At 38.5% G+C, this 26,895-nt stretch overlaps 1 protein-coding gene across 1 annotated transcript; it reads right to left on the reverse strand.

Moving 5' to 3' along the window:
- Window positions 1-23: 23 nt before the first annotated feature.
- Window positions 24-26,895, reverse strand: WASL (WASP like actin nucleation promoting factor). The gene is made up of 11 exons (XM_063309567.1): window positions 26,214-26,895; window positions 17,947-18,081; window positions 17,196-17,282; window positions 16,715-16,811; window positions 13,186-13,209; window positions 11,554-11,722; window positions 10,984-11,026; window positions 10,489-10,642; window positions 7,430-7,947; window positions 4,679-4,787; window positions 24-2,787 (listed from the first exon to the last, which is right to left on the reverse strand). Exons 1-11 carry the CDS (start codon window positions 26,328-26,330, stop codon window positions 2,726-2,728), a joined length of 1,515 nt encoding a protein of 504 aa, XP_063165637.1. The 5' UTR covers window positions 26,331-26,895; the 3' UTR covers window positions 24-2,725.

The raw sequence follows: 26,895 nt of genomic DNA on the forward strand, positions 1-26,895 counted from the left end.
GACATACAAGCCACACCATACTATTATACTGAGACAAATTAATTTTATTATGCTTCATGATGAATTGCCACCAGTGCAACATCCTATTCACTGTACATTTCCAAAGAAGAGCCAAAAAGGAAATTCACATACCAAGAATTTCAATCTGATGAAATGGAAAACTGAATGACTGAGATCTTTTCAGAGTACAAGTCGCTAGATGCTATTGGTTAAGCGCAGTGTTCAGAGACAGGCTCATTCGCTACTTGCCAAGGCTATGTGGACAGACAATTTAATTGATGCAAAAGGCTGCCCTGGTTACAACAGTTAGCAGTAGTGATTCAATGACAAAAAACATCGCCTCCTGCCCACACTGAGAGCAGTAAAGTAGAAACATGCAGCTCTGACTTTAAATCTAACTGTAACTGCGGTCATGCCTTAAATTAAAACCATACAATATGCTATCGAAAGCAAAACATTTGAATGTGTGTGCAATAATGTAGATATACTTTCTATATGGAAAAAAAGCCTGTTGGGTAAGTGATTAATGGATTACACAAGTATCCTCAAAATATTATCTTTTTTCAAACTCTCTCAACTTTAGAAGCATGTGCTTAATTTATAAGTAACATCGCTGGAGACCAATTGAGCAATATCAACTTTTAAAATGCCCTTTATGAAACTAGCGAGGGAACACTACAGGCTGTACTGCGGGCCATTAACATCATCTCTCATGTGCATACACTTTTAACCCACCTCCACAGCATTATTACACTGCTCACAATCCTCGAGCCCTACTAGCAGCAATGCTACCTGAAAAGTCTTTCTAGCACAAAGCAGTGCCAGAGATACACCTGAAATGGAGATACTTTGAAAACGTTCCTTTTCCATGTTGTTTGCATCAAATTACAATTATTCCCTTTGGAATAATTTAGCTTCTGCTTACCACATCTTCTTTCATCAACATACTCTTTAAATCCCATTCTTCTTACAGAATTAAAAACCCAAATGCTAGACATACATTATAATTGCATTAAACATCCAGGCCACATCATGCAGGTCCAGCCTGCCAAAATCAGGCCAACACTGGATTTCAATAAAGATAATTCCATCCAATATGTCATGAACAGAAGAAAAATGAAGAAGGAAGCAAGCAGGGATTAATTGTACTCCAAGTATGTCTCACTTGAAACCTTCTGCATTTACTAAGTGTATTCTTACTGCTAGTACAGTATTAGCATTGATAAAGCTTATCTTTAATGCAATATTGCATGAAAAATAAGCAGATAGTCCAAACATTAGGTCTCCTAGTAAATAAGAAAAATTAAAATGAAAACTCAAATTTTCCCATCATATATTGGAATGTAATTCCAAGCACAGGACCACCTAACTTTTAAGATCACATCCCTTATTTCTAGTGAAATACTGCAATGTGCAAATTTGGTATATATAAAAAACAGTGGCTTATAAACCTTGTAGTAGTGAACTTCTCCCCCAAAGCAAAAGATAAACAGTTCAATTAGCTCTGTTCACTCTTGCTTCGAAGTCCAGAAATGTAGAGTCAAAAGGAAACAAGGCAACACTGACCCATAATGTTTGAATAGCCATAGGAGCCTGTGAGAAATACTGCATTTGATGGGAAGAGTGCCCACCCAGTCTCAATGATCTGGACAACACAGATACAGAGACTAAGTTAAGAAAGATGGAAACATCAGCAAGAAGCTCACTGGTCTTCTAGCAACAGTTTCTATCATCTAATGTTGTCACAATCAATAAAATATGGATTTAAGGCTCCATCTCTATTTAATCCAATTTTTAGGTATAGGGTCCAGTGTCTAATTGTGTTGACATGCCCCATAATCCATGAAAACTGCAGAGTTACACTACTTAAGTTCATTTATTAGCATACCAATGCCCTACATTTTAAAAAATTAATTTACAACCATTATTATTCAAAGCAAACATCAACTACAGCCCTTCAGTAAAAAACCTTATATAAAAATAAATAACGACTGCAGCAGTTGCCAAAAATGTAGACTCCTCTTTGTCATGAATGACAGTTGGGAAAAGTCATGAAGGTGGTTTCTATCAGTTCTATTTGACTAAATAGACTATTCTTAAATTCAGTATTCAGGTATCAAAGCTCTGATTATAGGCAACAACGCTCCAGATCAGGGAAAATTTTCATGATCACTTAATTTTTCTAGTGATTGCTTTATAGCTTGAAGACTAATCTGAATGGTAGTGTTATGAACTGAAATGCTCATCGTTTTATCAGCCTCATCCATGAAGCGTAGTTTCCAAGATGAAGAGGCTAAAACTAGGAGCTGCATTGCGTAAAGTATGTAGTGCTATATTAGGTTTTAATAAGAAAATCTAGATACAGAAAAAGTAGGGTATGAAAATAGTGTTTTCCTTCTTGCAATTATAACTAAATACATTTAAGGTGTGTTTGTCAGTCTCACAGATTACATTAAAACTCCCTTATTGATGGAATGGAAAGTATTCACATGTACACTGGGCAATCTGGTGTAAACTTTTACATATTAAGAAGGGAGTAGCCTTGTATAGGATGACAAACCTTTACAGATTAAATGAGGTATTGCACAGATTAATAAAAAAGCAAAAGGCAACAAAAATATACAGTAAATTGGTAAAACATTTACATGATAATTTTACAGAATCCATAGACAGAAAGTAGTTTAGTATTTCACCGTAAAAATATATATAAGATATAATATATTGATCAGTCATCCCACTCATCATCATCTTCAAAGTCTTCTTCATCATCTTCATCCTCATCTTCATCTGATGATAGAAAAAATAGTTATTTTGCAAGAAAACTAATGAAGACAAGCCTTAGTAGAGAGAAATATTGGTAAAATTATTATGGCAGGTATCAATTAACCAGCATTTGTACAATAAAATGTAAACTTGTATGCAACAACAAGAAGATAACTGGGATCTAGGCTTTAAATCAAACAATTATACACTAAAGGAATAAACTCAAACTTGTAAATGAAGGCCTTAATGTACAAGTTCTTTTGGACTGAAGATTGCCCTACTCTTTCAGTGACACTCCATCAAATTGTTGGGGAAAGACAAAACTAAGGTTTGGTTGAATTTAAATGTAATTGATCAAAGTATGAGATTCAGGTTTTAGAAGTGTTTTCTCTGTTTTGATTCTGAAAAAGGGCAACCACAGGTAAAAACTGATGACAAGTAAAAAGTTTGTTTGTTGTTAAAAAGGCTCACCCAGTTAATCTGATTGCTAAAATGTTAAATTATTCATTCTGCAAAAAGGAGCTAATCTTAATTAAATCTTTATGTTTGGCTAAGTACTTGTGCATTGACAAACATATCCCAAAGCCAGAGAACTGAGTTTACTAGATTTATGAGTATCTCCTAATCATTTGTCAATCCAATCAACAATATGTTTCCCAGCCAACAGGTTACTCAAGAAAAGGAAACCGATTTCCTAATCATCATTTTTCTTTTCATTTCCACTTATGAGACATGTTGTTCTCATTTCAGAAACAGAAAGTCCTTTGTTTTGTTTTGTTTTTGACGAGGTGGCAGAGCAAAGCTAATCAAAGCAGTTATGCCTTTATTTGATTGTTTAGCCTGGAGACCTATTATTATCCAGGTCTCCAAAAGCCAGGATTCTGTCATTCACTCTTAAACTGTCTCTTTAAACATTCAGCCACACAGATCTGAATTACCCAAAGCTAAAAAGTTATCTCTTTTATGAAACTTCCCAAAGAGAATAGACAGATTAGAATTTGCCTTGGAAGATACTGAGCACCTAGCATTGCTGTACTAAAACCTTCTGCCTCAGCAAGGCAAAGAGGTCTCTAAAACATCTTCACTTGTTCCCCAATGAATCCTAACCATCCAATCTAGAATCTTCTCCATTTTCTAGCTTCCTTAATAAAGAATCAAGGAGTGTAAGACGAAAGTAACCCTTGGCTCTTTCGTCTCTATTGTAGGGCAGATTTCACTTTCCAAGATGGAAACTGCTTCACGCTTTCAATACTAACCCTGTTCTGAGAGTCTGAGCATCAGAGTGCATCTCTTTATCTGTCCAGTTACTGAACACTTTAACTCCTAATTTTCTTAGAACCATTCCTAACAATCCTTATTCCACTGCTGATGGCCCTGCATTAAAGAGCTTGAGAATTTTACAACTAAGCTATCCCAACTCCATTCAAGATGCTCTCAAGTCCAGCTAGACTTCATTGTAAAACACTTTTGCTCCTTGTATGTTGCTCCTTTACGTTAAAAAAATGTTTAATTTGTGCGATTACTCTTTTTGTATTTCTCAACAAAAGTTACCTGGATTTGCACCATCAAATGTATTTTACTTCATTTCTAAATAAAAGACACCTAAGGACATATAAGCTTCCTTCTGTAAAGCAATATCCCTTATGCAAGTTGTTCTGAGAAGAGTAATAGATCTGTCTGTATCAGTAAATTTATGCTAAAAAGAATTCTAATTGTTATAACAAGCCTACTTTCCATGCAAGAGTTATTAAGATCTATATGTGGGTATTTCCAGCAAAAATATCCTAATTTTCTATTCTTGATAAACTGGCTCTTTCATGTCAGATATTATAACAGTATACAGAACACAATGTCCATGGATATAAGCTAAACAGTTCTTTCCTACTTGATGGCAAATGCTGATTTCCTGACTTACCTGAAGAATGAATGGCTTTGCTCCTTTTCTGCATAACTTCCATTAGTGCACCCACAATACCTGAGGTAGGTGCAGGTGTAGGTGGTACAGTCTCTTGGCCATCAGATACCTGAGGCAAAATTGAACACAAAAGAATGAATGCAACAAAACTTAGTAAGCATTTCACATTTTTCAAAAGCCTGAAATATGAGCAGATCTAAATAAACCAGACTGTTAAAAGCATTAGATGTTTAAAATCAACAGCACTTAAGAGTTCCATTGTAATATTTGTTGAAATAGCAACATTATTTTTGATAATTTGGGGGCAGATTTTTGCACATCAAGATAAAACAAAAATTAAATACCAGCAACCCTCAATGCTATACTAACATCTATGCATTGTTTACTTGGCAAGCTTATATATTTATTTTGTACTGTTTAATTGTTTTTTATTGTTTTGACTGTTTTATGGTTTTTATGACTGTAAGCTGCCCAGAGTCATTTGATGAGATGGGCAGCTATAGAAATCAAACAAACAAACCGGTTTCCAAAATTAACCTTCTTAGAAAAATTAAGTTGTCTTATGGAGTCCCTGGTGCTCTCTGAGCCTTGTTGTTTTCTTGCAGACATTTCATTGCCAGACTAGGCAACATCTTCAGTGCAAAGAGGGAGTGGGCCTTGCTCTCAGTTTATATACCGTGGCTTGCCCTGCTTCTGTTGGTAGGGGTGTTGTTCTCTCCTTGGGAGTTCTTTGATTGGGCTGTCGTTTGCTGCTTGGTTGATTGCCTGAGTTAATAGTTCCTTGATTAGGGTGTATTGTGCTGTTTGATGGTTCATCTGGTGTTGATTTTTGCATATCTGGGTGTTGATTGCTGGCAAGGGAGTGTACTGGTCTTTTGGCTTTTCTATTGTCTCTTTTGAATAGTATGTAAATGTTGTTTACCTCTATGTGTCTGTTGATGGCTGCTTTATCTGAGTGACAGGCTTCCAGGAATTCTCTGGCGTTTTTGGATTTGGCTTGGTTTATGATGCTCAGAGTTTCCCAGTTGAAACTATGGTTGAATCTGTCCATGTGTTGTGAGATTAAGGAGTTCTCATCATGTCTTCTGACTGCTAGCTGGTGTTCGTGGATGCGCTCTGCTAGTCTTCTGCCTGTCTGTCCTACACAGTGGCTGTTACAGTCTTTGCATTGTATGTTGTAAATAACTCATTTTTTCTTCTTGGGCTATTGGGTCTTTTGGGTTGCTTAATATGTTTTGAAGAGTTTTAGTTGGTTTATGTGCTACGGTGATGCCAAGTGGTTGTAACAGTCTGTTGGTGGTTTCTGAGATGAGCAGCCATCAACAGACACGTAGAGGTAAACAACATTTATATACCATTCAAAAGAAACAATAGAAAAGCCAAAAGACCAGTATACCCCCTTGCCAGCAATCAACACCCAGATATGCAAAAATCAAGACTAGGATTAACACCAGATGAACCATCAAACAGCACAATACACCCTAATCAAGGAACTATTAACTCAGGCAATCAACCAAGCAACAAATGATGGCCCAATCAAAGAACTCCCAAGGAGAGAACAACACCCCTACCAACACAAGCAGGGCAAGCCACAGTATATAAACTGATAGCAAGGCCCACTCCCTCTTTGCACTGAAGATGTTGCCTAGTCTGGCAATGAAACATCTGCAAGAAAACAACAAGGCTCAGAGAGCACCAAGGACTCCACAGTTCAACCCTGAGCTGCAAATATTTGCTTTAAGTTGTCTTAAAAAGGACAATTAGAGAGAGGATCAACTGAGCAAGAGAAAATGAACAATGAACCTCCACAATTAAGATCCGAATTGCCTTGCTTCCTGGTTCAGCTCATCTGGTGCTCAGAATGGACAGGCAATTGAAGAAACACTACTTTGGCAAACTCAATTCAGTATTATCAACATGTATTTGCAGAAGCACATAAAGATGACTTTTGTTCTGTCTGTGGAAATCCACCCTGCTAATCTTAACAGTTTCTTTCATTATTAGTTTAATTTAGAGGCATTTGACTTCTGTCCAACAATTTGGAACTAATAACCAATAAGCAAACTTCAAATCTTGCAACCCCCTCGAACCCTCCCCAACCCGTGCCTCTTGTGCACCCCCTTGCACCCGCATGCACCTTCCCCGACCTGTGACTCTTGCGCAGCCTCCCTGACCCTTCCTCCCCCACCCAGCAGCAGCCACTTACCTGCCTGCTGGCCTGGGACTTGCAACTTCCTGTCAGCTTCTCCACTGACTTTGGTTGTAGGAAGCTGGCAGGAAGTTGCCTTGCTTAATGACCATAGGTTTCGGTTAACAACAGCAACTGGGACTACAGGGACTGCTTTGCTAAGCAATGCAGTCGTGCTTTACAACTGCATCACTTAGCAACGGAAATTCCTGTCCCAATTGCCGTAGTAAGTTGAGGAATACTGTCCTGACAAGCAGGAACCACACCGAGATGAGGAATAAGTCTCTAGTGTTTTATTACTGCTACATTAGACAGAAAATCCTACCAAACTGAAGAAGCGTGAGAAAACCCATACAGATAAACCCCAAAAGTCAAGGCGGGTCTGTTCTGTGTCTTTTTGAATGACAACTCAAATTCTCTCTACTACGCATGCATTTTCCCCCCTGGATAGGGCCCCCCTCCTGCTCACCATCAGTGCTTATGACCAAATACCTGTAGAGGAAAATGGCTTTAAAAAATAATCTAGAAACTTGAAGCCAGATCTTAAAAAGAATGATACTCACAGACTTCAGCTGTATACCCTGTCGTATCTGATCAAGTAGTGCATCTCTTCCGGTACAGGAGACTGGACGACTGTTTTGTTCTACTTTTTTTAATTGGGCACCTTCTCTGATTTGATCTAAAAGCGCTGCTTTATTTGCTGAAGGAGCTGGAAGCTGATGGTCAACCTCTACTGGAAGACCAGGTGGAGGAGGAGGACCAGGAGGGGGAGGGGGAGGGGGTGGTGGTGGAGGGCCACAAGAACCACCTGATGGTGGTGGAGGGGGAGGAGGTGGGGCAGAGGGTGCGGAAGAATGAACTGGTGGAGGAGGAGGATATATCCTATTTGGTGGAGGTGGTGGCACTACAGTCCCAGATCTAGAAGGAGGTGGGGGAGGGGGTGCTGCTATTGGAGCTCTTGAAGGAGGTGGGGGAGGGGCTCCTCTTCCCCTAGCAGGAGGAGGAGGGGGGCCTGAGCTATGTGGTGGTGGTGGAGGAGGAGGAGGTGGACCGCCCCTAGACGGTGGAGGTGGTGGTGGAGCTGAAACCAAAAACAAACCAAAGACACAGAAGTGTTTATTCACTACGAGACAGTGCTCTCTGAAGCCAAAACTGACAGAATTAAAAGTACACCAATTACCTTGGAAAGCATTCATTCATACTTCACACTCTCCCAGAAGAGTCTTAAATCGTTTTTAACTTTTCTGCCACTCACATTTATTGACGCTATCCGTTAAAAAGAGCAGATTATAATACTATCTCCACAAATGGTAACAAGATGAATATTTATTTGCAATATCTAGTAAATATCTTCACTGGGCAATGTTTTTATTTAAAAGTTACATTCTACTGCCGAAGTTTTTATCTATGGAGAGGTTTGTTATTTGTTAACTTATATCATAAATGTGACTGAATTTGCTTTGAAAAAATACTATCTAGTATTACCCATTTGTCATTCTGAAAAAATGTAAAGCATAACAAAATTTAATACAAAAGGCAGGTCACTCAATCTCCAGTCCCATAAAATGATCAGTTGAAGCACTGGAATTATGTTCAACTGTAGTTCCAAGACAGATCCAGTAAATTACCTTAACCTGGAAGCTACAGAGATAGAGATACATTTGGGCAAGATGTGCAATTCAGAAAACTCCAAGTGGAAAAGCAAGAAGGTGCATAGTCAAGATGAAAGCTATAATGTGAAGCTTCTTTATCATTTTGCTTTGGTACTTGTAGTCATCATTTCGGGGAGAGTCAGACTAATGAAAGGCCCAAGCAAATCCCAATATTTCACGCCCAATTTTCTATGCACAATCCCCACCACTAGGGGTCCAGAAAAAGTACTGAACAGTTCAGTCATAAAGCCATTATTGGTAAATGTATTTCATTCAGCTAAGACTAATATTGATTGCCATTTTTAAGTAAAGGGTCTTGCTATTAGAATACAAATAAGAAAAATCAGTTATACAAGGTAATTTAATCAAGACCTCAAGATACAAGCACTCTTCAAGCAGTGATCATTTCTTATTATACAAGGCCTACTACATAGTCTGCGAATACTGAATTGGAGAAGCATTGAGATAAGTAAGTTAGTATCCTTAGAAAGATTAATGTCTCTGTGCCAACAAAGCATAGTTATTCATACAAAACACAGCTGAAACTTAAATGCTAATACCATGTTTACCCAAAAGGAAGACAGCTCTGAAGGAAGGGTGGGTGGGGGAGGGGGGAATCCAATGAACCCAGACAAAAGATTGTGTGCCATGCTTCCTTGCCTTTCCAAATGAGGATTGCCAATTCCAGTTGAAAGTATCATGGAGCTTTCCTGCCGCCAACGAGTGTGTATGTGTATACACACCCACACACACACATGTATTGACAAACGTGTTACCAGAAGCCACACTTCAAAAAAAGGCAAAGCTGGGAGGGGGAATGACGGAATGGACCCAAAACCAACCCAATTAATCCAGACTGATTGCCCCTGAAAAAGGTATTCCATTTATAAAACAAGCTGAATCCCAACTGCCTGTATCTATCATTCTCTCACACACAGGAGCATGCAAGAAGATATATCTTTTGGGGGAGATGGGCGGTGGCTAAATTTGATTAATAAAATAAAAATAAATAAATATGCACACCACCTTTCCTTCCTTCCAGCAAAACGGGGGAAAACAACAACAACTAGTGTGGCTATTGGGTGAGGGCGACTGGATTGAGATGAAGAAAGGGGAAAGGTAACTGGACAGGGAAAGCAAACGTCCCCTTCCAATCCACAGTTAATCTTCAAAGACATTCACCCTTCATAGCAGTGATGACTGCAACCACTTGTACCTCAACTTGGGTGTACAATACTTCTCAGAAAATATGAGACAATTCACACACACATACACAATTCATAGGTAGTTATTTGGGGGGGGGAATTGTCTTCCTATTAAGTAAAAAGGTACATAAAAACTAAAAAAGACTAGAATTCATACATACCACTCCAGCGTGGTGGGCCTAGATTATAAATGTAGCATATATTAACTTTCTCTGAAGTCTATCAGAGTCCCTCATATCCTACATTTAACCATATGAAACTGTTGTAATACTGCCTGCCCATCAATCTACCATGATAAAGCCAATTCTATGATGTATTCAGTGCTCATACAATGTTAAGCACTGTAATATTGTAATAATTATTTGTTGCTATCCAATTAAATTATACTCAACCATTAGAGATGATGATAATTGAATCAAAATATACAGAAGTTATACATTACTTGGGTATATTTTAAAATTCAAATTCTTACTTTTGGCTTTGTTGTTCCATTGAGGAACAGTCAAGCTGTTTCTTGAAGCCAATAGCAGCAATGTTATTGGCTACGGAGTTTGCCGCTCAAATAGTTAATAGAAAACATACTCTGTAGTATAATGTGATATATTTACAAGTGTGACTTAGGAATATAATTGTATTTTAACAAATGTGCAAATGCATTTTTAAATCAAGAGAGCACTTCTCAAATTACCCTATTTAAATATCCTAAATCTTTTGTAGGCATTAAAAAGCATAATCTATAGACTGCATGAGTATAAGAAGACTCACCTTGTCTACGCAATTCATTTTTAACTGCTTCTACTCCTCCTGTTTTTTCAATAAAATCATATATAACCTTGGAGGTTTCTTTGTCTTTGAGCTGAGCCTCTGAAATTCCACACATATCGAATAGGTTTTTCAGTTCTGGATCCAGATTGTTAACCTACAGGAAACATTAGAGCTATCTGCAAATTCATTCTTGTTAATAAATGTGATGCAAATATTTTGTAGAAAAAAGTCTCTACAAACTACTGAACTGTATGTAAAAGTAAGTGAAAAATGCTGAAATCTCTGAGACATGTGTACTTCCAAAAATCTTTTTAAATCCTGAAAAAAAATGGGTTAAGTTGGTGAGGAAGACTGCAATCCAAATACAGAGATCGCAGTTGCCCTTCTATTTTTGTTCCAGAACAGGATCACATATACATGTAATGAATCAGTGATCAAAGAAATGAAGTCTCACATGATAAAATGCTAATGTAAGCCTTCACCATGCTTACTTACATCAAAACCTGTGTTTGGGTCCCAGCCAACATGGCCAATGTGTCTGAAAACAAGACAAAAAAAAAGCTTTAGATACACGGGGTAAAGGCAACTGCACTATAATAAGTAACCAGCAAGCTGATAAATAGTTGTTACATTTATTCAACTGATGTGAGAAAATAATATGGAAAAGGTTAAGATAAAAATGAAATGAATTCTACACTTAATAATTCTACAGATCCCAAAATGGGTTAGAACCTTCTGTCACAGGAATAATCAAACTATAAATTTATCAGATGCCTGGTTTTGTATTCTATTAGAATTCCCCACCCTACTTTGCTTCTCTTTCTTTCTGTGGATTCACTATTGTGTTTTCTTATACTAACACTTTATCATTTAAGCGCATAAACCATTGAGGGTCTTTTTTTAAATGAAACACTAAAGGGTAATTATTGTAGGGCACTTAATACAAAGGAACTCTTGTTGTTCATGTAGAATTATGTAACTGACTTTCCTACTGAGATGTAAATAAACACATCTGTGGGTTTTTTGTAAAGTTAAAATGTTAATAAATTAAACAGGAACTCTTACTGGAAGTTGCTTGGAGTTCCAATATCTGCCTTTGTCAATCTTTTCTTTTTTGCTTTTCCTTTTTTCTTCTCTTTGGTATAGGAGATATTGTTGACTTGTGAACCATAAAATCTGTTAGTGGTGATTTCTGGATTTTTGATGTCAACAGTTGCCATTGGCAGACTTGGACCTGTAAGAATACAACTAGACTGTATGCTCAATTTGAATTGATTTATCTTTCTCTTCATATTCTGTTGGTTTCAGTATTCAAAAGCATTGTAGAAAGCTTCAAAACAAAGGAAGCATTATATATAAAAGAGTTTCATAACAGTATTATATTTCATAAAGTTTGTGAATTTCTAGTAATTCTTCCAACAATAGACATCCATATCCTTCCTGAATGCAGAAAACACGTATGAATCTTATGACTGATTAAAATGCAGAAATTATAAACAGATTTTTGAGTACACATGATAGCTAACTTATTTTGAAGTGCAATCCTAAGCATTTTTACTTAGAAATTAGACTTACTCTGTTCAGCTGACTTACATCCATGTATTGTTAAGAACGAATACTAAGGCAAGTTGCTTACTAGCAATATACCTATTAATAACCTATATATAGAAAATTTTAGCCTATTAGAAGCAAACTAACCACTCTAATCAGAGTTTGGTTGTCCATGGGGAACACATGAATATAAAGAATTTCCACTTCTTCTAACATTGTCATGTTAGTATCCAACAAAAAAAATATGCCATCATAACATAAGCACCACTCCCATGAGCAAAAGTTAGTGAAGATGAAAGAGATCTATGAGTTCATCCTTTGAAGAACATGACAGCCTCAACTATCCACTGGGTTGGTATCTTCCCCATTTTCAGGTTTTCCCCAAAACACAGTATAAAATATCCCATTTCTGAGATCCTGTGTTTTCCTCAGCTGCTCTTCATAAAGGGTAGCCTTCTACAGAATAAATCAGATTCTATCACATACATTAAAATGAAAATGGGCCACATGACTCCAGAATATATATACATTTAAAAAACTAATTCTGTTAAATCCTCAATTTCATTCCAGCAATTATGAGTGATAATCCAAAATTTAAGAGATTTTTCTATTGCCAACACCACTGGAAGCACAAATCCAAAGAATTTACAGGTCAATGCATTCAATGCCAATTTAATCCTACAATTGTTATTATGCTATGTTACTCAATCTCTTTAATTGCTTTTGTTTTGATGTGGTTAAAAATATAAATTGCAATTTTATGTCAAATATTAGACTGTTGAGAAGTGAACAGATGTAAATGGAGAACGTAATTAATTCTCACCAAAAGACAGATATTTATTTTTTCCTACTTAGCAACTGAAATTTCTCAGTGAATTTTGAATATGACAACCTAATGTTAGTATGTGAGATCAGGTTAAAGCTGAATTAGGACATTCTAATACAAGTAATAAACAGCAAGGGGAGTATTCTATACTGTAAGAATAAAATTAAAGTCATTGTAATTTCTGATTTTCCACTGTTGCATTCATATTACAAATTTAAAATATGGTCCTTCCTTCCAATCATCATTCTCAGAAATGCACACAGAAGTTGGCAGTTATATAACAATGATGAACATGTTATGGTTATTAATAAAAAGCTTACCATTTGGTAGATCTCTCCTTTTCTCTGTTAAGGAGGGAAAACACACAAAAGAGTATCATTCCAATCATACATGAAGTTAAGAAAAAAAATCAGTATTTCATTCATTTTAGTAACGGGTTTAAGTAATCTCTAATGGCCTGTGGATGATCCCAGATCCTCCAGATAGTCACTCTGGAGGACTACTATTAACTAGCTTAAAAAGTCAGCTTTCCAATGTAAATGACATTTTAAAATGCAGTTTAAAAGTGAGAGAAACATGCACATACAACTTGCTGTTAAGAAGTGTGACATTTTTTGACTTCCAGTGAACCACTGTGGCCGAAAAGGGTGCCCGAATGGGGGATTCAGGCTACCAAAATTTCTCTGGAGTAAGGAGAGATCACAAACTTATCCACATGTACTCTGTACAGGTGAGCATATAGCAGGAACTGATGAAAATAATGGGTTTGCTATTTCCGGTGATGTTTAATAGTTTTCTGATTGGAACTGGATGATGATGGTTATTTCTGCTAATGTTTAATAGTTTTTTGACTGGGACTATGACTATTTGAAGAGAGGAAATAGGGGGGGGGATCTGTTTAAATAGAAATGGATATATAAATATAAAAGGAAGGATTCAAATTGGGTGTAATAGATAACGTTTGTAATACTTATGTTATTTCTGATAATCCTTACTAGACTTTTGCTGGTCAATATGGAGAGATGAGGTTTTGGAGACAGGCTTATAGAGAATAAGTTGAAGTATGGAATGAAAAGGTGTTTGGTTGTATTTTGAGAGAGAGTGATAAGTCGTTAAAGTTGATTATATTTGCTGGGGATGAAGGGGGTGGTTTCTTTTTCTATTATTTCCCCACCCGCTTTTTCTTCTTTTTCTGCACTTTAATTTTTAAAAATGTATTTCTGTACTATGTAACTAGATTAGTTTTATTTGTATAGTATAATCTTTAATTTAAAAAAATCATTGAAAAAAGTGTGAGATTTTTTCAAATTTCTCTTGGTATTGTAGTAATCCAGGATAGTTTGCTGATCCATTGTTTCTATCTTACAAAATTATTTTAACAATAAAACTGATTGTATGCAATTCTAGGCAAGTAAATAAAAAGGGTAACTGACAGTGAAACATTCTGATATTTGGGAAAATAATTCCTATAATTACCTCACTTAAAAGACATGAATTTCTAGAATTATTACAGTTCACACATTTTTACATATTATGTATTTTCTCCATATTAAAGAAATAGAAGCAATGTGTTATATTCTACAGTAAGATTTTTAACAATTAAAATTTTAGACTTAATAATGTTATGTATGAAGGAATAAATGTGCAAGTGTTTTATCTAGAACTTCAGAAACCTTAATTGCATTTTAAAAAGGACATCTACTTAACTTATGTAGTTAACTTCCATTTTAAATATATTTTTCTATTTATTTCACTTACGTAAGTGATACACAAATGGAGCATGACAATGCACCCTTTTTAACAGGTGAGATACTACATTTGAGTTCTTAATTTGAATAAACTAAAATTTAAAATGGATTTTAAACTCTTTTTCTATTCCACTGAAAGGCCATTCAGTTTCAATAAAATGGATCAAAGCCATTTTTTAAAGGAAAATTAAATGTACTTTAACTTAGAACATTTTTTTCCAGTGGGAAAAAAGCAGCTTATCTCCCACCTGCATTCTGTAGTAGTTGCAGCTCTGACATGGTTTATCTCAGCATTTATTTGTAAAAGGTACATCTTGATAGAATAAAGCACCTTTTAAGAAAAAAAGGATGCGCTGTTCCAACTCTTATCTTATAATCATAAAATCTTTATCTGTCAGTAAATCTGTATTACAGGAATGATAGTGTTGGAAAATGTCATTTAGGATACATAGTCCAGTCCCCTGCTCCATGCAGGAATTCATATTGAAATATCCATGCTAGAAGACTCATGGAAAACATTCTGTAATCAGAACTACATCCAGTAGTGTAATACAGACTAAGGAGTCCATCTAGTGGTTAAACAACTTCTGTCCATTAAATAAAGGAAAACAAAGGCACGACTAAGAACTCCAATAATGTCTTTGCCAGAATAAATTTCAATTGTTTTCAATACGTATCTTACATTGACTTTTTGAAACAAATTCCAAGTTCTACATTCTATGGAAAACACAGAAAAAAAATTACCATCTGAGTGATAACATAATTCACAGAAATAGTTCCATAGAGAATGAGAGGTTAATTAAAGAATTGCTAGATGTATATGTGTATGTGTATGTATGTACACACGCGCACACACACAGTATATATATTTACACATATACATATGAATATGTTTACTGGCCTGAACTATGTTCACTCAGGTGGCAGGTGGAAACACTTGAGTTTGGGGGGATGAGAAACAGTGCTTAATTCATAATGCAGCTGAACACTAGGAGCTAGACAAATGAATACAAGCAGCTAGGTAATTTCAAGCTTCAGCAACTACTTAAGTATATTACAATACAGAAAAAGATAAATGTAAACTAAAAATTCATGGAGAATTAACATATCTAGGCTTGCTTAAATAGTATACATATTTCTCTTCTTGCACTTGTGTACATGAACACACACACACACACAGTCTCTCTTACTTATTTGGAAAACAGCGAACATGTATTGCGTTTATGGCACTAAAACACGATATATTCAGTGAGCTGAAACTACTTTGTTAGCTACATAAAATGTACGACTGGACATCAAAAGGTTAGGGTATTCTTACTTCCTAACTGAAATGCTCCTCCAGCAGACCATTTCTTTTCCTGCCATCCCCATTCTTCCATTTTTGTTTCAGCTGACACTCAACATGTTGCTACTGAGCATGTTGAGTCTTGTGCTAAACCAAGACAGGGTAAATCCAATTTTTCTTTTCTTTTTTGTTTTAAAGTTTTTTTAACATATCTTGTATTCACTCTACTTGGCTTTCCAGAACCCCCCTGTTAATTCTCAGTGGACCCGTTTTTGCTCAATTTCAGTTGGCTTTTATTATTTATATTAACTCTTCTAGGAAGGAATAATATTGAATAAATTAATTCTGTAATAGACTACACAGCCTGTAATGCTAGTTGGTAATAAATCCTTCTGAAATTGTCATGCACTGTATAGAATTATCCATTTTGCACATATTTGCACAATTTCTCTTAATTTATTTCAATTCAAATTGTGAAAAGTAATTATTTGCTAATTAATACCCAGAAGAATTTTGAGGCAATAATGTTCTTATGAAAGTAATTTCAAAAAATAAAAATATGCCATTTTTTTCAAGCCTAATTTTAGCACAGGGGCAATAGGGGAAGTCCAGGAAGCATCAGCACTACAATCCACCAACTCAACCCCATGCTGCATTAGTGTCAGACAAGGACTCCATTAATTAAAAACTTGTTCAAGCCTAACTGGTATAAAGCACGGTGTGTGTGTGTGTGCAGAATTGGGGATGTCCACAGGCTAAAGATTTCCTATTATAAGCTAGAACTGCAAATAAGACAAACAAGCACTATATAAGTACCAGATTTTCTCTGCCGTCGTCCAAGTAGGTCTGTTATTGTCTTTTGGAATTTTTTAGCTTCTTCTTCATTAGCAAAATTAAGACCCACCTGACATGCCTGAAAAACAATAATGTTCCTGTCAACTAAGAAATAGAGTAAAGATGTGCACTTATGAAACTAGATAAAGAAATGAAAGAAGTTCCATTGAAACAAAGCAGTCTTCGGATTTTCTACCATTATTGATCTCAACTGGAATTAGGAATACTTTTACTCTTACACTTTACTTTGCAGTTATAAGCTAATTAAAAAGAAGACTAAAAATCAACTACGTTTTCAAGTAAAAATCAGTCAAACAGATCTTCTATTTGAACATTAAAATAGAGATAATCTATACAAATGCAGACAATCCAAAAAAATTACTTAATATTTTATAGGCTACTTTAAGACAATATACATTTTTAGAGTAGTAACTTTTAAAAATTAACTCTTTAAAATACTTACATCTCCAGCCAAGGTATGAAAATATGTTCTAGGACTATTATATACAAAGTTATTATATAATTCTTGTTCCCACAATTGTTTTCCGTCCTGCAAGAGTGATGGGAGGGGGAGGGAAGAATATACAGACATTGAGACATTAAATTAGTATAAAAGCAAGTATATATTGATTTATATCTCACCTTTTTGTTCATGGACATTGATTTTTTTACAACCTTTCTGATGACTTCAGATTAAAGCTCTATTCTAAAGACATGGGAACTAGCTTACATTCTTGGTAACCTGCACTTTTGCAGCATGAATCTGAAAATGTGTTACAATTCTCGTGTAACTTGTACTGTCTCAGAGCCTATTAAAACAAATATGGACAAAATTCACAGATAGGACACGTATAAGTGAAAACGGGCCGGACTTATTATTTCCCCCCGCCCCCCAGAAATCCTAAATGCAAAAAAACTAAGCTTCTTGTACTTTCAGTAATGAAAATATTTGCAACAGAACACAAAAACAAAGTTCTTACTTTCCACATAGCTCTCTCTTATATATAAATATAAATACAAGATATAAATACAAAATAAAATAAAATCCAGATGGCAATGAAAGTTCTAATTCAGTTCTAGTGTATATAAGGGCCATTTTAGGGCACCAGCCCTAAACAAATTATTTGTAATTATATGCAACTATTACCCAACATTTTTGTAAGATATAACTGATAGAAATATACACTAAATATGGCAAAGGAACAGTTCCTTACCTTGATATCATATATTCTGATAAAATAAGACCTTTGTGGATTGTCTTTTACAAGGCAAGCTACACCACAGCATTTCTTTGACCACATAGCATTGCGTTCCGCCGCGTAAATCTGAACAACTGCAGAGCACATTGTCTAAAATAAATTTTAAAACATTCTTAGTTAAGTTTTAGGTATCATCTTGCTATTGTCAGGCATAGTCTTCTTCATTAGTAAAAAAAAAAAAATCTTGCAGAATCCATCTGATGAAAACTGAGTATTTCTGGACAGATAATAGGGCTCTCAATGACCTTTCTTTGAAAGTACTACAAAATCCCACAGGCCTCAAAATAGTAAAAGAATGTATTCGAAAAACACTAACAGGAAGATACATCAACACCTCCCAACTTAATCTGTATACAGTGCACATCATCCTATTTATTTCTGCATCAGTTGTTTTTATGCACTTTATCCACACCAGGCAATTCAGGAGAGAGAGAAAGATGGGGACATCCTACAATGAAAAAGTTGACCGGTCCATTTTTAATCCTTAAAAGGCATCCTGTAATGACGTTTTCCCTGTTAAAAATCTAAAGTGTCCAAATGGGAGTCTTGGTGTCCAAGAGGGAATAAACAGAAGATCTTTTAGTTTAGCCTCCTGCACCTCTTGGGCATCAACTATCTTGGATATGCTGATGACATAAGTCTCCTCTCAGAAACCAAAGAAGGCCTAAAACATCCGATCAAAAGGATTGAAGAAGAAACTGAGGACTTTGGCCTTTTCCTAAACATCAAAAAGACCAAGCTCGAGAGCGCTGCGAGGAATGGAAATGTCAAAATAACAATTGACAGTGAAGAGATCGAATGTGTGCAAGTATTTACTTTCCAAGGTTCGCTGATCACAGCAGTGAATGCAGTCCAGAAATAGAGCGTCGAATCGCACTGGGTCACACAGCAATAAGGAGCATGAATTGAGTATGGAAAAGCAAGGACATCAGCCTGGCAACTAGATGCAGATTAATCCACATTATTGCGTTCCCCATAGCTACCTATGATTGCTAAAGTTGGACCATGAAAAAACTAGACAGGAGGAAAATCGACTCGTTCGAGCTGTGGTGCCAGAGAAGGCTCCTGCACATTCCTTGGTCAGCAAAGGTGACAAATAAACAAGTACTGGAGCATATAAAACCAGACATATCTCTGGTGGGCAAAATCACAAAACTCCACCTTGTTTATTTTGGCCATGTCATGCAATCAAACTCGCTGGAAAAGGCAGTTGTGCTCGGAACGATCAGCGGTAAAAGGAAACAAGGCCGCCAAAAGACACCGTGGCTAGACACTATCAAAGTTGACACCAGGCAGAGCATTAAACAACTAAAAGAAGCCGCACAAGATCAGAAAAAGTGGAGAGAGCTGGTCCACAGAATCAGCAAGAATTGGACACGACTGAATGGAGAGCATCATCATCACCTCTTGGGCAGAAGTTATCACAGAGGTTACCAAAATTAACAGGCAAATTCTTGCACACCACAGAATGTTTCCTTCTGAAGATATTCTTCTAGCATAACGATGGCGAACCTTTTGGGCTGTGCGTGTCAAAAATTTTGAAAAGTTAGAAAATGTCTAACTTGACTCTGCTGGCATGTCAGCCCCCCCGCCAACAACAAAAAAGCTTTGTGCAAAGCCAGCAAAAGCAGGCCCCTTCACTCAAAGGCACCCCTTCGCGCAAATTTCAAGCAGTTTCTCCAGGAACTGGCTTTGCACAAAGGGGCAACAACAACATCAACAACTATTATTATTATTACCCCTTTGCGAAAGCTGGCTTCTGTAGGAACCAGCTTCGCCCGAGAAGGAGCCAGAAGATGGCAAGGTGAGCTGAGGTGGCAGAGGGCAGGGCAGCAGGGGGCTTGGACCTGGCGAGGGTGACCAGACTGGGGTAGCTGAGGCTTCCTGGGTTGTGGCAGTTGTTGTCTGGCGTTTCACCCAAAACTGGCGTGTCACCCAAAACATTGTGGCATGTCACCTTTAACACGTATGTCATAGGTTCGCCATCACTGTTCTAGCAGATCTTTTTTCCCCCACAAAGAAAATCTGTTTAATATTTGAAGGGAAGAAGTCATGCACTTTCAATATAAACTACTACCCAGAAAAAAGGAAGCTCATTTGTGGTGCTTCACTCAAAGCCACAATATTACAGGATGTTTTAAACTTTCAGTCTTAACCACAGAGGTCAAATGCTACATAGTGTTGCAGTCTGTACAGTGATGTCTCTCTGACTTTAGAACTGTAATACAGGAAATAATTTCAAGATGATTTTGCTAAATATGTGGAGTGAAAAGCAGGATTAAAAATATTTCCTGGAAAAAAAGCACTTGCTCAAATTACTGTTCATGTTATTTTTCAAAAATCTTTAAATTGAACTCCCCTTTCTTTACATTCCACCATATGTTAAGCATCAGAATCTACAATTTGAAATAAGAAGCCATTTTTAAATGTATACACACAGACACACACCACCCTCACATTTATGACCTTTGCAGGTCTGCAAAGGAAAGCTGAAGTAAGATCATAAGCACAGTCATGGTTTCACTTAGCCACTGCTTCACTTAACAACCAAGTTGCCAGTCCCAAATGAGGGCTACCTGTGTGTGTGTACAGAGAGAAAGAGAAAGAGAGAGAGAGAAGGAAGAAGCTGGTCCATGATCTCAGGGTCCTTTCAGACTCACAGTTCCTGCTTAAGCAGCAGATGGAAACCATACCTCGGATTGTGCTGCAGTTGCTGAGGGTGTGGCCAGGAAGTAATAGCACAGAAACACAACTTTTAGATCAACTGGAATTGAGGACCACTAACTTTTCCAGTATATTGAGTGATGCATGTAATATTGGGCATCTTTTCATTCACCTTGCCAGCTTGATTTAAATAAAAGTATTAGATGACTTAGCAGCCTTGTGTGGTGCAGAGTGGTAGGCGGCAGCATTGCAGCCAAAAACTCTCCCCGCGACCCAAGTTCGATCCCAGCGGAAGCTGGATTCTCGGGTAGCCAGCTCAGATCGACTCAGCCTTCCATCCTTCCGAGGTTGGTAAAATGAGTACGCAGCTTGCTGGGGAAGGTGACGACTTGGGAAGGCAATGGCAAACCACCCCGCTATAGTCTCCCAAGAAAACGTTGCGAAAGTGGCATCCCCCCAAAGGGTCAGACATGACTCGGTGCTTGCACAGAGGACCTTTCACCTTTCATCACCATTAGATGACTTACCATCCCCACCATGACAGCATTTTGTGAATGAGCATGACTCAAAATAGCAATTTTGTGTCTGTGGCAATAAGTTTCTCAAAATTCCGAACATGCCTAAAAAGCCTAAAAAGACTAAGTCCTCCCAGATCCACAACTACTGTTTTAAGGTCAATAAGGATTATGTCCTCCCTCAGACACTTAGTTAGCATTTTACATATTAAACTATAACTTGACAAGTTTTTAAAGCTAGGAATAAAAGGGATCCCAAGGAAAGGTGGTAGATTAAATACTATTAAATATTAAATACTATTTACTACCTTAAATACCACCTTCTATCACCACTTCTAGGCAATAGATGTTCCTTCACAGAATTCAGACCTATTATTTGACAGTTACATTGCATAGTGAGATGAGAAGGCTGACAGAGAGTACAACAAAGAGAATACCTGTGGACTTAAGTATCTGGAAAATGTAATGTAAATTTATAATGGAAAATGTAAAACTGTCAAAATATAATGCTGCCAGTCCCATGAATCCATGCTATGCCTAGATATCAGACGTCTACTAGAGATGTCTAGTAGGCCACAATTAAAAACTACCAATATTAGACATGGTATAGTAGATTAATAGGTACCGCTTCGGCAGGCAGGTAATGGCGTTCCATTTAGTCATGCCGGCCACATGACCACGGAAGTGTCTACGGACAAACGCCGGCTCTTCGGCTTTGAAACGGAGATGAGCACCGCCCCCTAGAGTTGGACACGACTGGACTTAATCTCAAGGGAAACCTTTACCTTTACCTATAGCATAATAGTACCTCACACACATTTTCTGCAGATAGCTTTGCAGTCAACTGCAACAAAAGATAACATTTTCTCTCATACTGAAAAACAATTATGACACCTTTCAACAGGTGAAGTAATCATATTAAGTCTCAGCATGTTGGAGGTAGTGGATATGGATTTGTCCCTGAGGTCATCTGAAGACGACTTAAATCCTACTGAAATAAGAATACATTTTCAGGGTACTGAGCAGCAATTAATGCTGTGGAATATAATTATTAAATAAAAAGATAAATATAAAAATATCCATTGGAGTAAATCCATATGCAGGTAGTCCTCACTTAACAAGAGTAATTGTGACTGGAATTTCCACCGCTAAGCAATGCAGTCACAAAGCGTGACATCCGCGACTGCACTGCTTAGTGACGACAGTACCAGAAGTCTACAGTTACTGTCGTTAAATGAGGATCTCATGTGATTGTGACTTCCAACTTCCTTCCAGCTTTGTTGACTTTGCTTGTGGGAAGTTAGCAGGGAAGGTTGCAAATTGTGATCACATGCCCCTGGGATGCTGCAATGGTTGGAAATCTGGGCTGGTTGCCAAGCACCTGGATCACAGTCATGTGACTGTGGGGGCACTGCAATGGCCAGAACTTTGAGGACTGGACATAACTACCACTTGTTCAGCACTATTGCAAGTTCAAACAGTTGCTGAATGAGTGGTTGTTAAACGAGGACCACCTTATTGAGCTCAAGAATGGATCTGCTTTTATAGAATAAGAGGGTAATGCCTTTATTTTATCTACACAGAATTTGTTATGATTCAACAAGACTAAGGAGCATTGTTGATTTAGAAAAGGTCAGACTATTTGTCTCTCCAGAATTGCCTTCTCTTGAACACTGATTCTTCAGGTTCTCTGAGTAAAGCCTTTTGCATTACGTATTCTCTGATCTTTTTAACTGATGCCAGAGATCAAACCTAACCTCTTCGCATGCTGAAGGTATTATCTACCAGTTATGGTTCATATCTTCTATATCACACTGATATTCATTTGCATCATAATTCTCAGCCTAGCAGTCACAATTCCAGGAGTGAGAGTGATTGGTTATTTCATGCTACCTTTTGCAGCTAGACAATATTACACCACAAAACACTTGATATGTATACGTATCTGAACGGCCACCTATTCCAGGTAGAACCAAGTTGTCCAGTAGGTCCAGCCAGAAAGGGGTGGCTAAGAGTGCCACCTCCAAGTGCGATCAAAAGAGGAGAGCAAGAATATGCTGCTGCAGTGTAACAATCTGCTTCCTGAGATCTGAATGGTGTCCTCCCTGATAAACTTCCTGAGGGCCCTAAAGTCAGAACTCTTCCACACAGCTTTTAATGGCTGAACAGAAGGCAACATGAAGGGACACAGGGTTTTAGCACATGTGGAAAAGTTCTGTAGGTTACGTTTTATGGTTTTTATAACTCTGTAAACTGTCAGTGGCACGAATACTTTTTAATAAATCACTAGATATATATTTGGACGTGATTATGCATCAAGCATTAAGCAACTAACACATATGCAATTTGTTTTTAATGAGATTTTAAGTTTTCCATTGAAATACACAATTATTTTAAAATAATAGTTTTAAAGAGGTTTTTAACAATCTTTTTGTATATGAGGAAGCACTGAAAAAATCATATAACCCAATATGCAATGTATTTTCAAATCTTTGAAGTGCCAACACCTAGAAATTGAAATATTTTCTCCAAGTCTAGACTCTATCTTCTAGTTTTATTAGTGAATAGTACCTAATTTTCCCTACTGTAGTATATTACTGTACCCAAATTTCTGCTCTTTAAATAATATAATTCTCTGCAGCTGACCACACAATTTTGATTTCCAGTTGTCACCTGGATTTTATTGATTACATCTGCATATAAAATAACTATACAAAAGCGTATTTGTTCCTTATATAATGCAAGCACACTCATAGATGGGTCATCTTACTGTTTGCATAGGAATTCACCATGCACTAAATTAGTGCAAATCCATGCAGCTCAATACTAGAAATTACTAGAAATGGGTCTCCAGAGAAAGGAGCTCTTTTCAATAAACTTGGACTTTGCTGGAAATAAAACTGGTACTCTGTGCGGGCAAAGCCTGAACTCTTCCACCCAGGAACAGCCTTCTCCAAAGAGGAGAGAATGTAACATTATAAAATAGATTTTAAAAACCTGTGAAGTATATTAAACTTTGGCAAAGACATTTTTAGCAAAAGTGCCAAATTTTCTTTAGTCCTGAAGTTTTTTTAAAAAAAAAATCTTTTCTCTTAGTCATTAGTTAAGATAGGGACCCTGCAAAAAGTGGATTGCCAGTAATATTACAGTACAGTATTAACATAAAGGGTGGGAGATGTACTTTCCTGCACTGCATCACCTAGCAAGCAAGTTTATATTCAGCCTCTTGCCCTATAGTATTTAAAATAAATTCAGTATGGTAACCAACATAAATTTACAGTCTCCCAGGCAAGCCTGCATTCCCAGAAAAAAGTAGCTCATGTTCTTTAGACAGTTTCTAGAAACATACTTTATCTTTGCAAATTCCCATTAACATCTGAAAAAGACAATATATCTAGACTGCAAACCTGACCTTAATGGAACATGAATGACAGACTATGATCTGTGAATCTTCTTTATCCATTTAAACCCATCAGAAACAAAAAAGTGTGTTTTCCACAGATACCACTATACAACTGTAATCCTTATGCAGCTCACAGTGGGCAAGGACATTTGAAAATCTGTAACCAATTTCTTGGTTCCAATATAGTTCAAGTTTGTCCTTCCTCTCATTATAGGAAAAAACTGTAGCAATATTGATTTCTGCAAACAACAACAAAAAACCTTAATGGAATCAGAACATGTCTGTGGTGCTTGACTTATGACTGTCTTTATTTAAAAAAAAAAAGATCAAGGAGGGGAAAGGTTTTGGTGCCAACCCATCTGGAATACAGGTAAATAATTTAGCGATGTGTTTAAATGTATGCCACTCAGAAATCAGAAAAGGCTAAATTTAAATGCAGGATATTTCAATATAAAATAGCATGATACAAATTTTATACTAAAACCTGCTAAGCCAAGACATAGCAGCATAAAGCCGCATATTAATAAGCAAATGAGGAGTACCAAGATTTCCAGGATTATTACAATCTGTTCTTTTTTTCCCAATAAAATATATTTTCAGAGGAATTTTGCATCTGCTCTTCAAGTCTACCGTTCAAATGGGAACAGAATTCAGAGCACTCTTTTGCCTAGCTCATTTCATAGTTCATCTCCTGAAAGTTCAGAAACCACATGGGTACACAGTTATTCAAGCTTTCTATAACTAGCTGAACTTTTCCACAAAAAAAGTTGCAACATCTCCTTTGCTGACACACACCTATTGGAAACGACAGAGCACTTCCGGGATACTCTGAAATAATTATACCTGTTGGAAAGAGGAAGGGAAGAGAAAATAATCTCTTAGCACAGCAAAAGCTGAAGAACTCCCCCGCAATTCTAAACAGCACCTCTCTGAAACAAGGCACAAGGGCGAAATATTTGTTTGAACCTCCCTAGCCAGGTTTATTTCCTTCAGCAAACCCGCAGCGGATCCAACGGATCAACAAACTCGGAGGGGTGACTCTGCCTCTCTTGCCTGGATCCAGAGCCTTCACCTGTGCCCAGCATTTATCCCACTCCCACGAGCTCAAAAAAAGGACCGCTGAAGTCTTCCCCTTGGAGAGCGAAGGCGTGCATCCCTTTCTCGTGCACCCCCTCCCGCTAGCCCCTTTCAGCACAGATTTAGGCAAAGCTGTCGGGGTTGATTTTCCACCCCCGCCCCAACAATAGAGAGCCATGGGGAGGAATAAAGGGGGAAAAGGAAGCAAGCAGCTGTTCCGTGGGAACGGCCCCAGCCTGGGACCTTCTGCTCTCTCGAAATCCGAAGTAAGCCAGCAACGACCCCAGCGCCGGAAAGGAAAAAAAAGGGGGGGGGGCAGAAAAGCTGGCAGTCCTCTCGCATCATCACGCCTCCCACTTGGAGTAGCCTGCTTTTCCTCCAGCAGATGGAAGTCACCCCCGTTCTGCCCGGAACCCCCTTCCTGAGAGGTCAACGGGCTGCCCGGGACGCGCGCATGGCAACCCTCCCCGCGCTCCCCCAGGCGCCCCCGCAGGATTGGCCGGGCCTCCCCGCAAGGCAGGCCCAGCCGGCAGGGCGAAGCCTCCTTCCCGTCCGCCACTCACCACGCATTTCTTGCCGAGGAAGCCGAAGAGGCTCTCGTTCTCCTGCGGGGTGAGCAGCAGGGAGCCCACGTTGGAGACCCGCCGCGGCGGCGGGGGCTGCTGCTGGCTGTTGTTCATGGCGGCCGGCGCCCGGCCGGGACTGCCAACCCCTCTGCCGGCCCCGCAGCTGGCTCTGGCTCGTCCGGGGGTCAGGCCCCGCGTCCCTCGGAGGGTGGCGGCGCAGCAGCCTGCCTCCCTGCGCTATTGCAGCAACATCGGGGCGGCGACCGGAGGGGGCGCCGCGGCGGGCCGGGGACTAGGCCGCTCCCGAGGGGCTCCTGCGAGCGGGGCGGCCGGGAAGTCCCGCTCCTCGCCCTCTCCGCGCCTTCCGCCGCTCTCCCGACAGGCACTAAACTTCCAACTTCTCCCCGGCGCCGGCCGCGCAATCCAACATGGCAGGGAGCAGAGGCGCGGGCGAGACCAAACGTCGCGGAGGGAGAGGGGAGGACGCGGGGTCAAGCCGCCCCAGGCTGCCCGGCCCGCGCTGCCGCTTCTCGGCGCGGCGCCCCCCTCGCTGGGCTCTCTTCTGCGTCGGCCCGGAGAGCGGCGGCGGGGTGGCCCGCGGCTAAGCGGCGGCGCAAGTCCCAGCGGCGAACTCAGGAGTCGCGTCTTCCGTGGCCTCCCCCGTTAAATACCGGGCGGG

The sequence above is a fragment of the Candoia aspera genome, chromosome 7, assembly GCF_035149785.1.
Source record: "Candoia aspera isolate rCanAsp1 chromosome 7, rCanAsp1.hap2, whole genome shotgun sequence".
Taxonomy (NCBI): domain Eukaryota; kingdom Metazoa; phylum Chordata; class Lepidosauria; order Squamata; family Boidae; genus Candoia; species Candoia aspera.

Coding starts and splice junctions, on each gene's coding strand:
- WASL (XM_063309567.1), bottom strand. CDS start 26,330: ATGAACAACAGCCAGCAGCAGCCCCCGCCGCCGCGGCGGGTCTCCAAC. Junction 16,812..17,195: donor TTCATACCTTGGCTGGAGAT/GTAAGTATTTTA, acceptor ATTGTTTTTCAG/GCATGTCAGGTGGGTCTTAA. Junction 11,027..11,553: donor GGAACTCCAAGCAACTTCCA/GTAAGAGTTCCT, acceptor TCTTGTTTTCAG/ACACATTGGCCATGTTGGCT.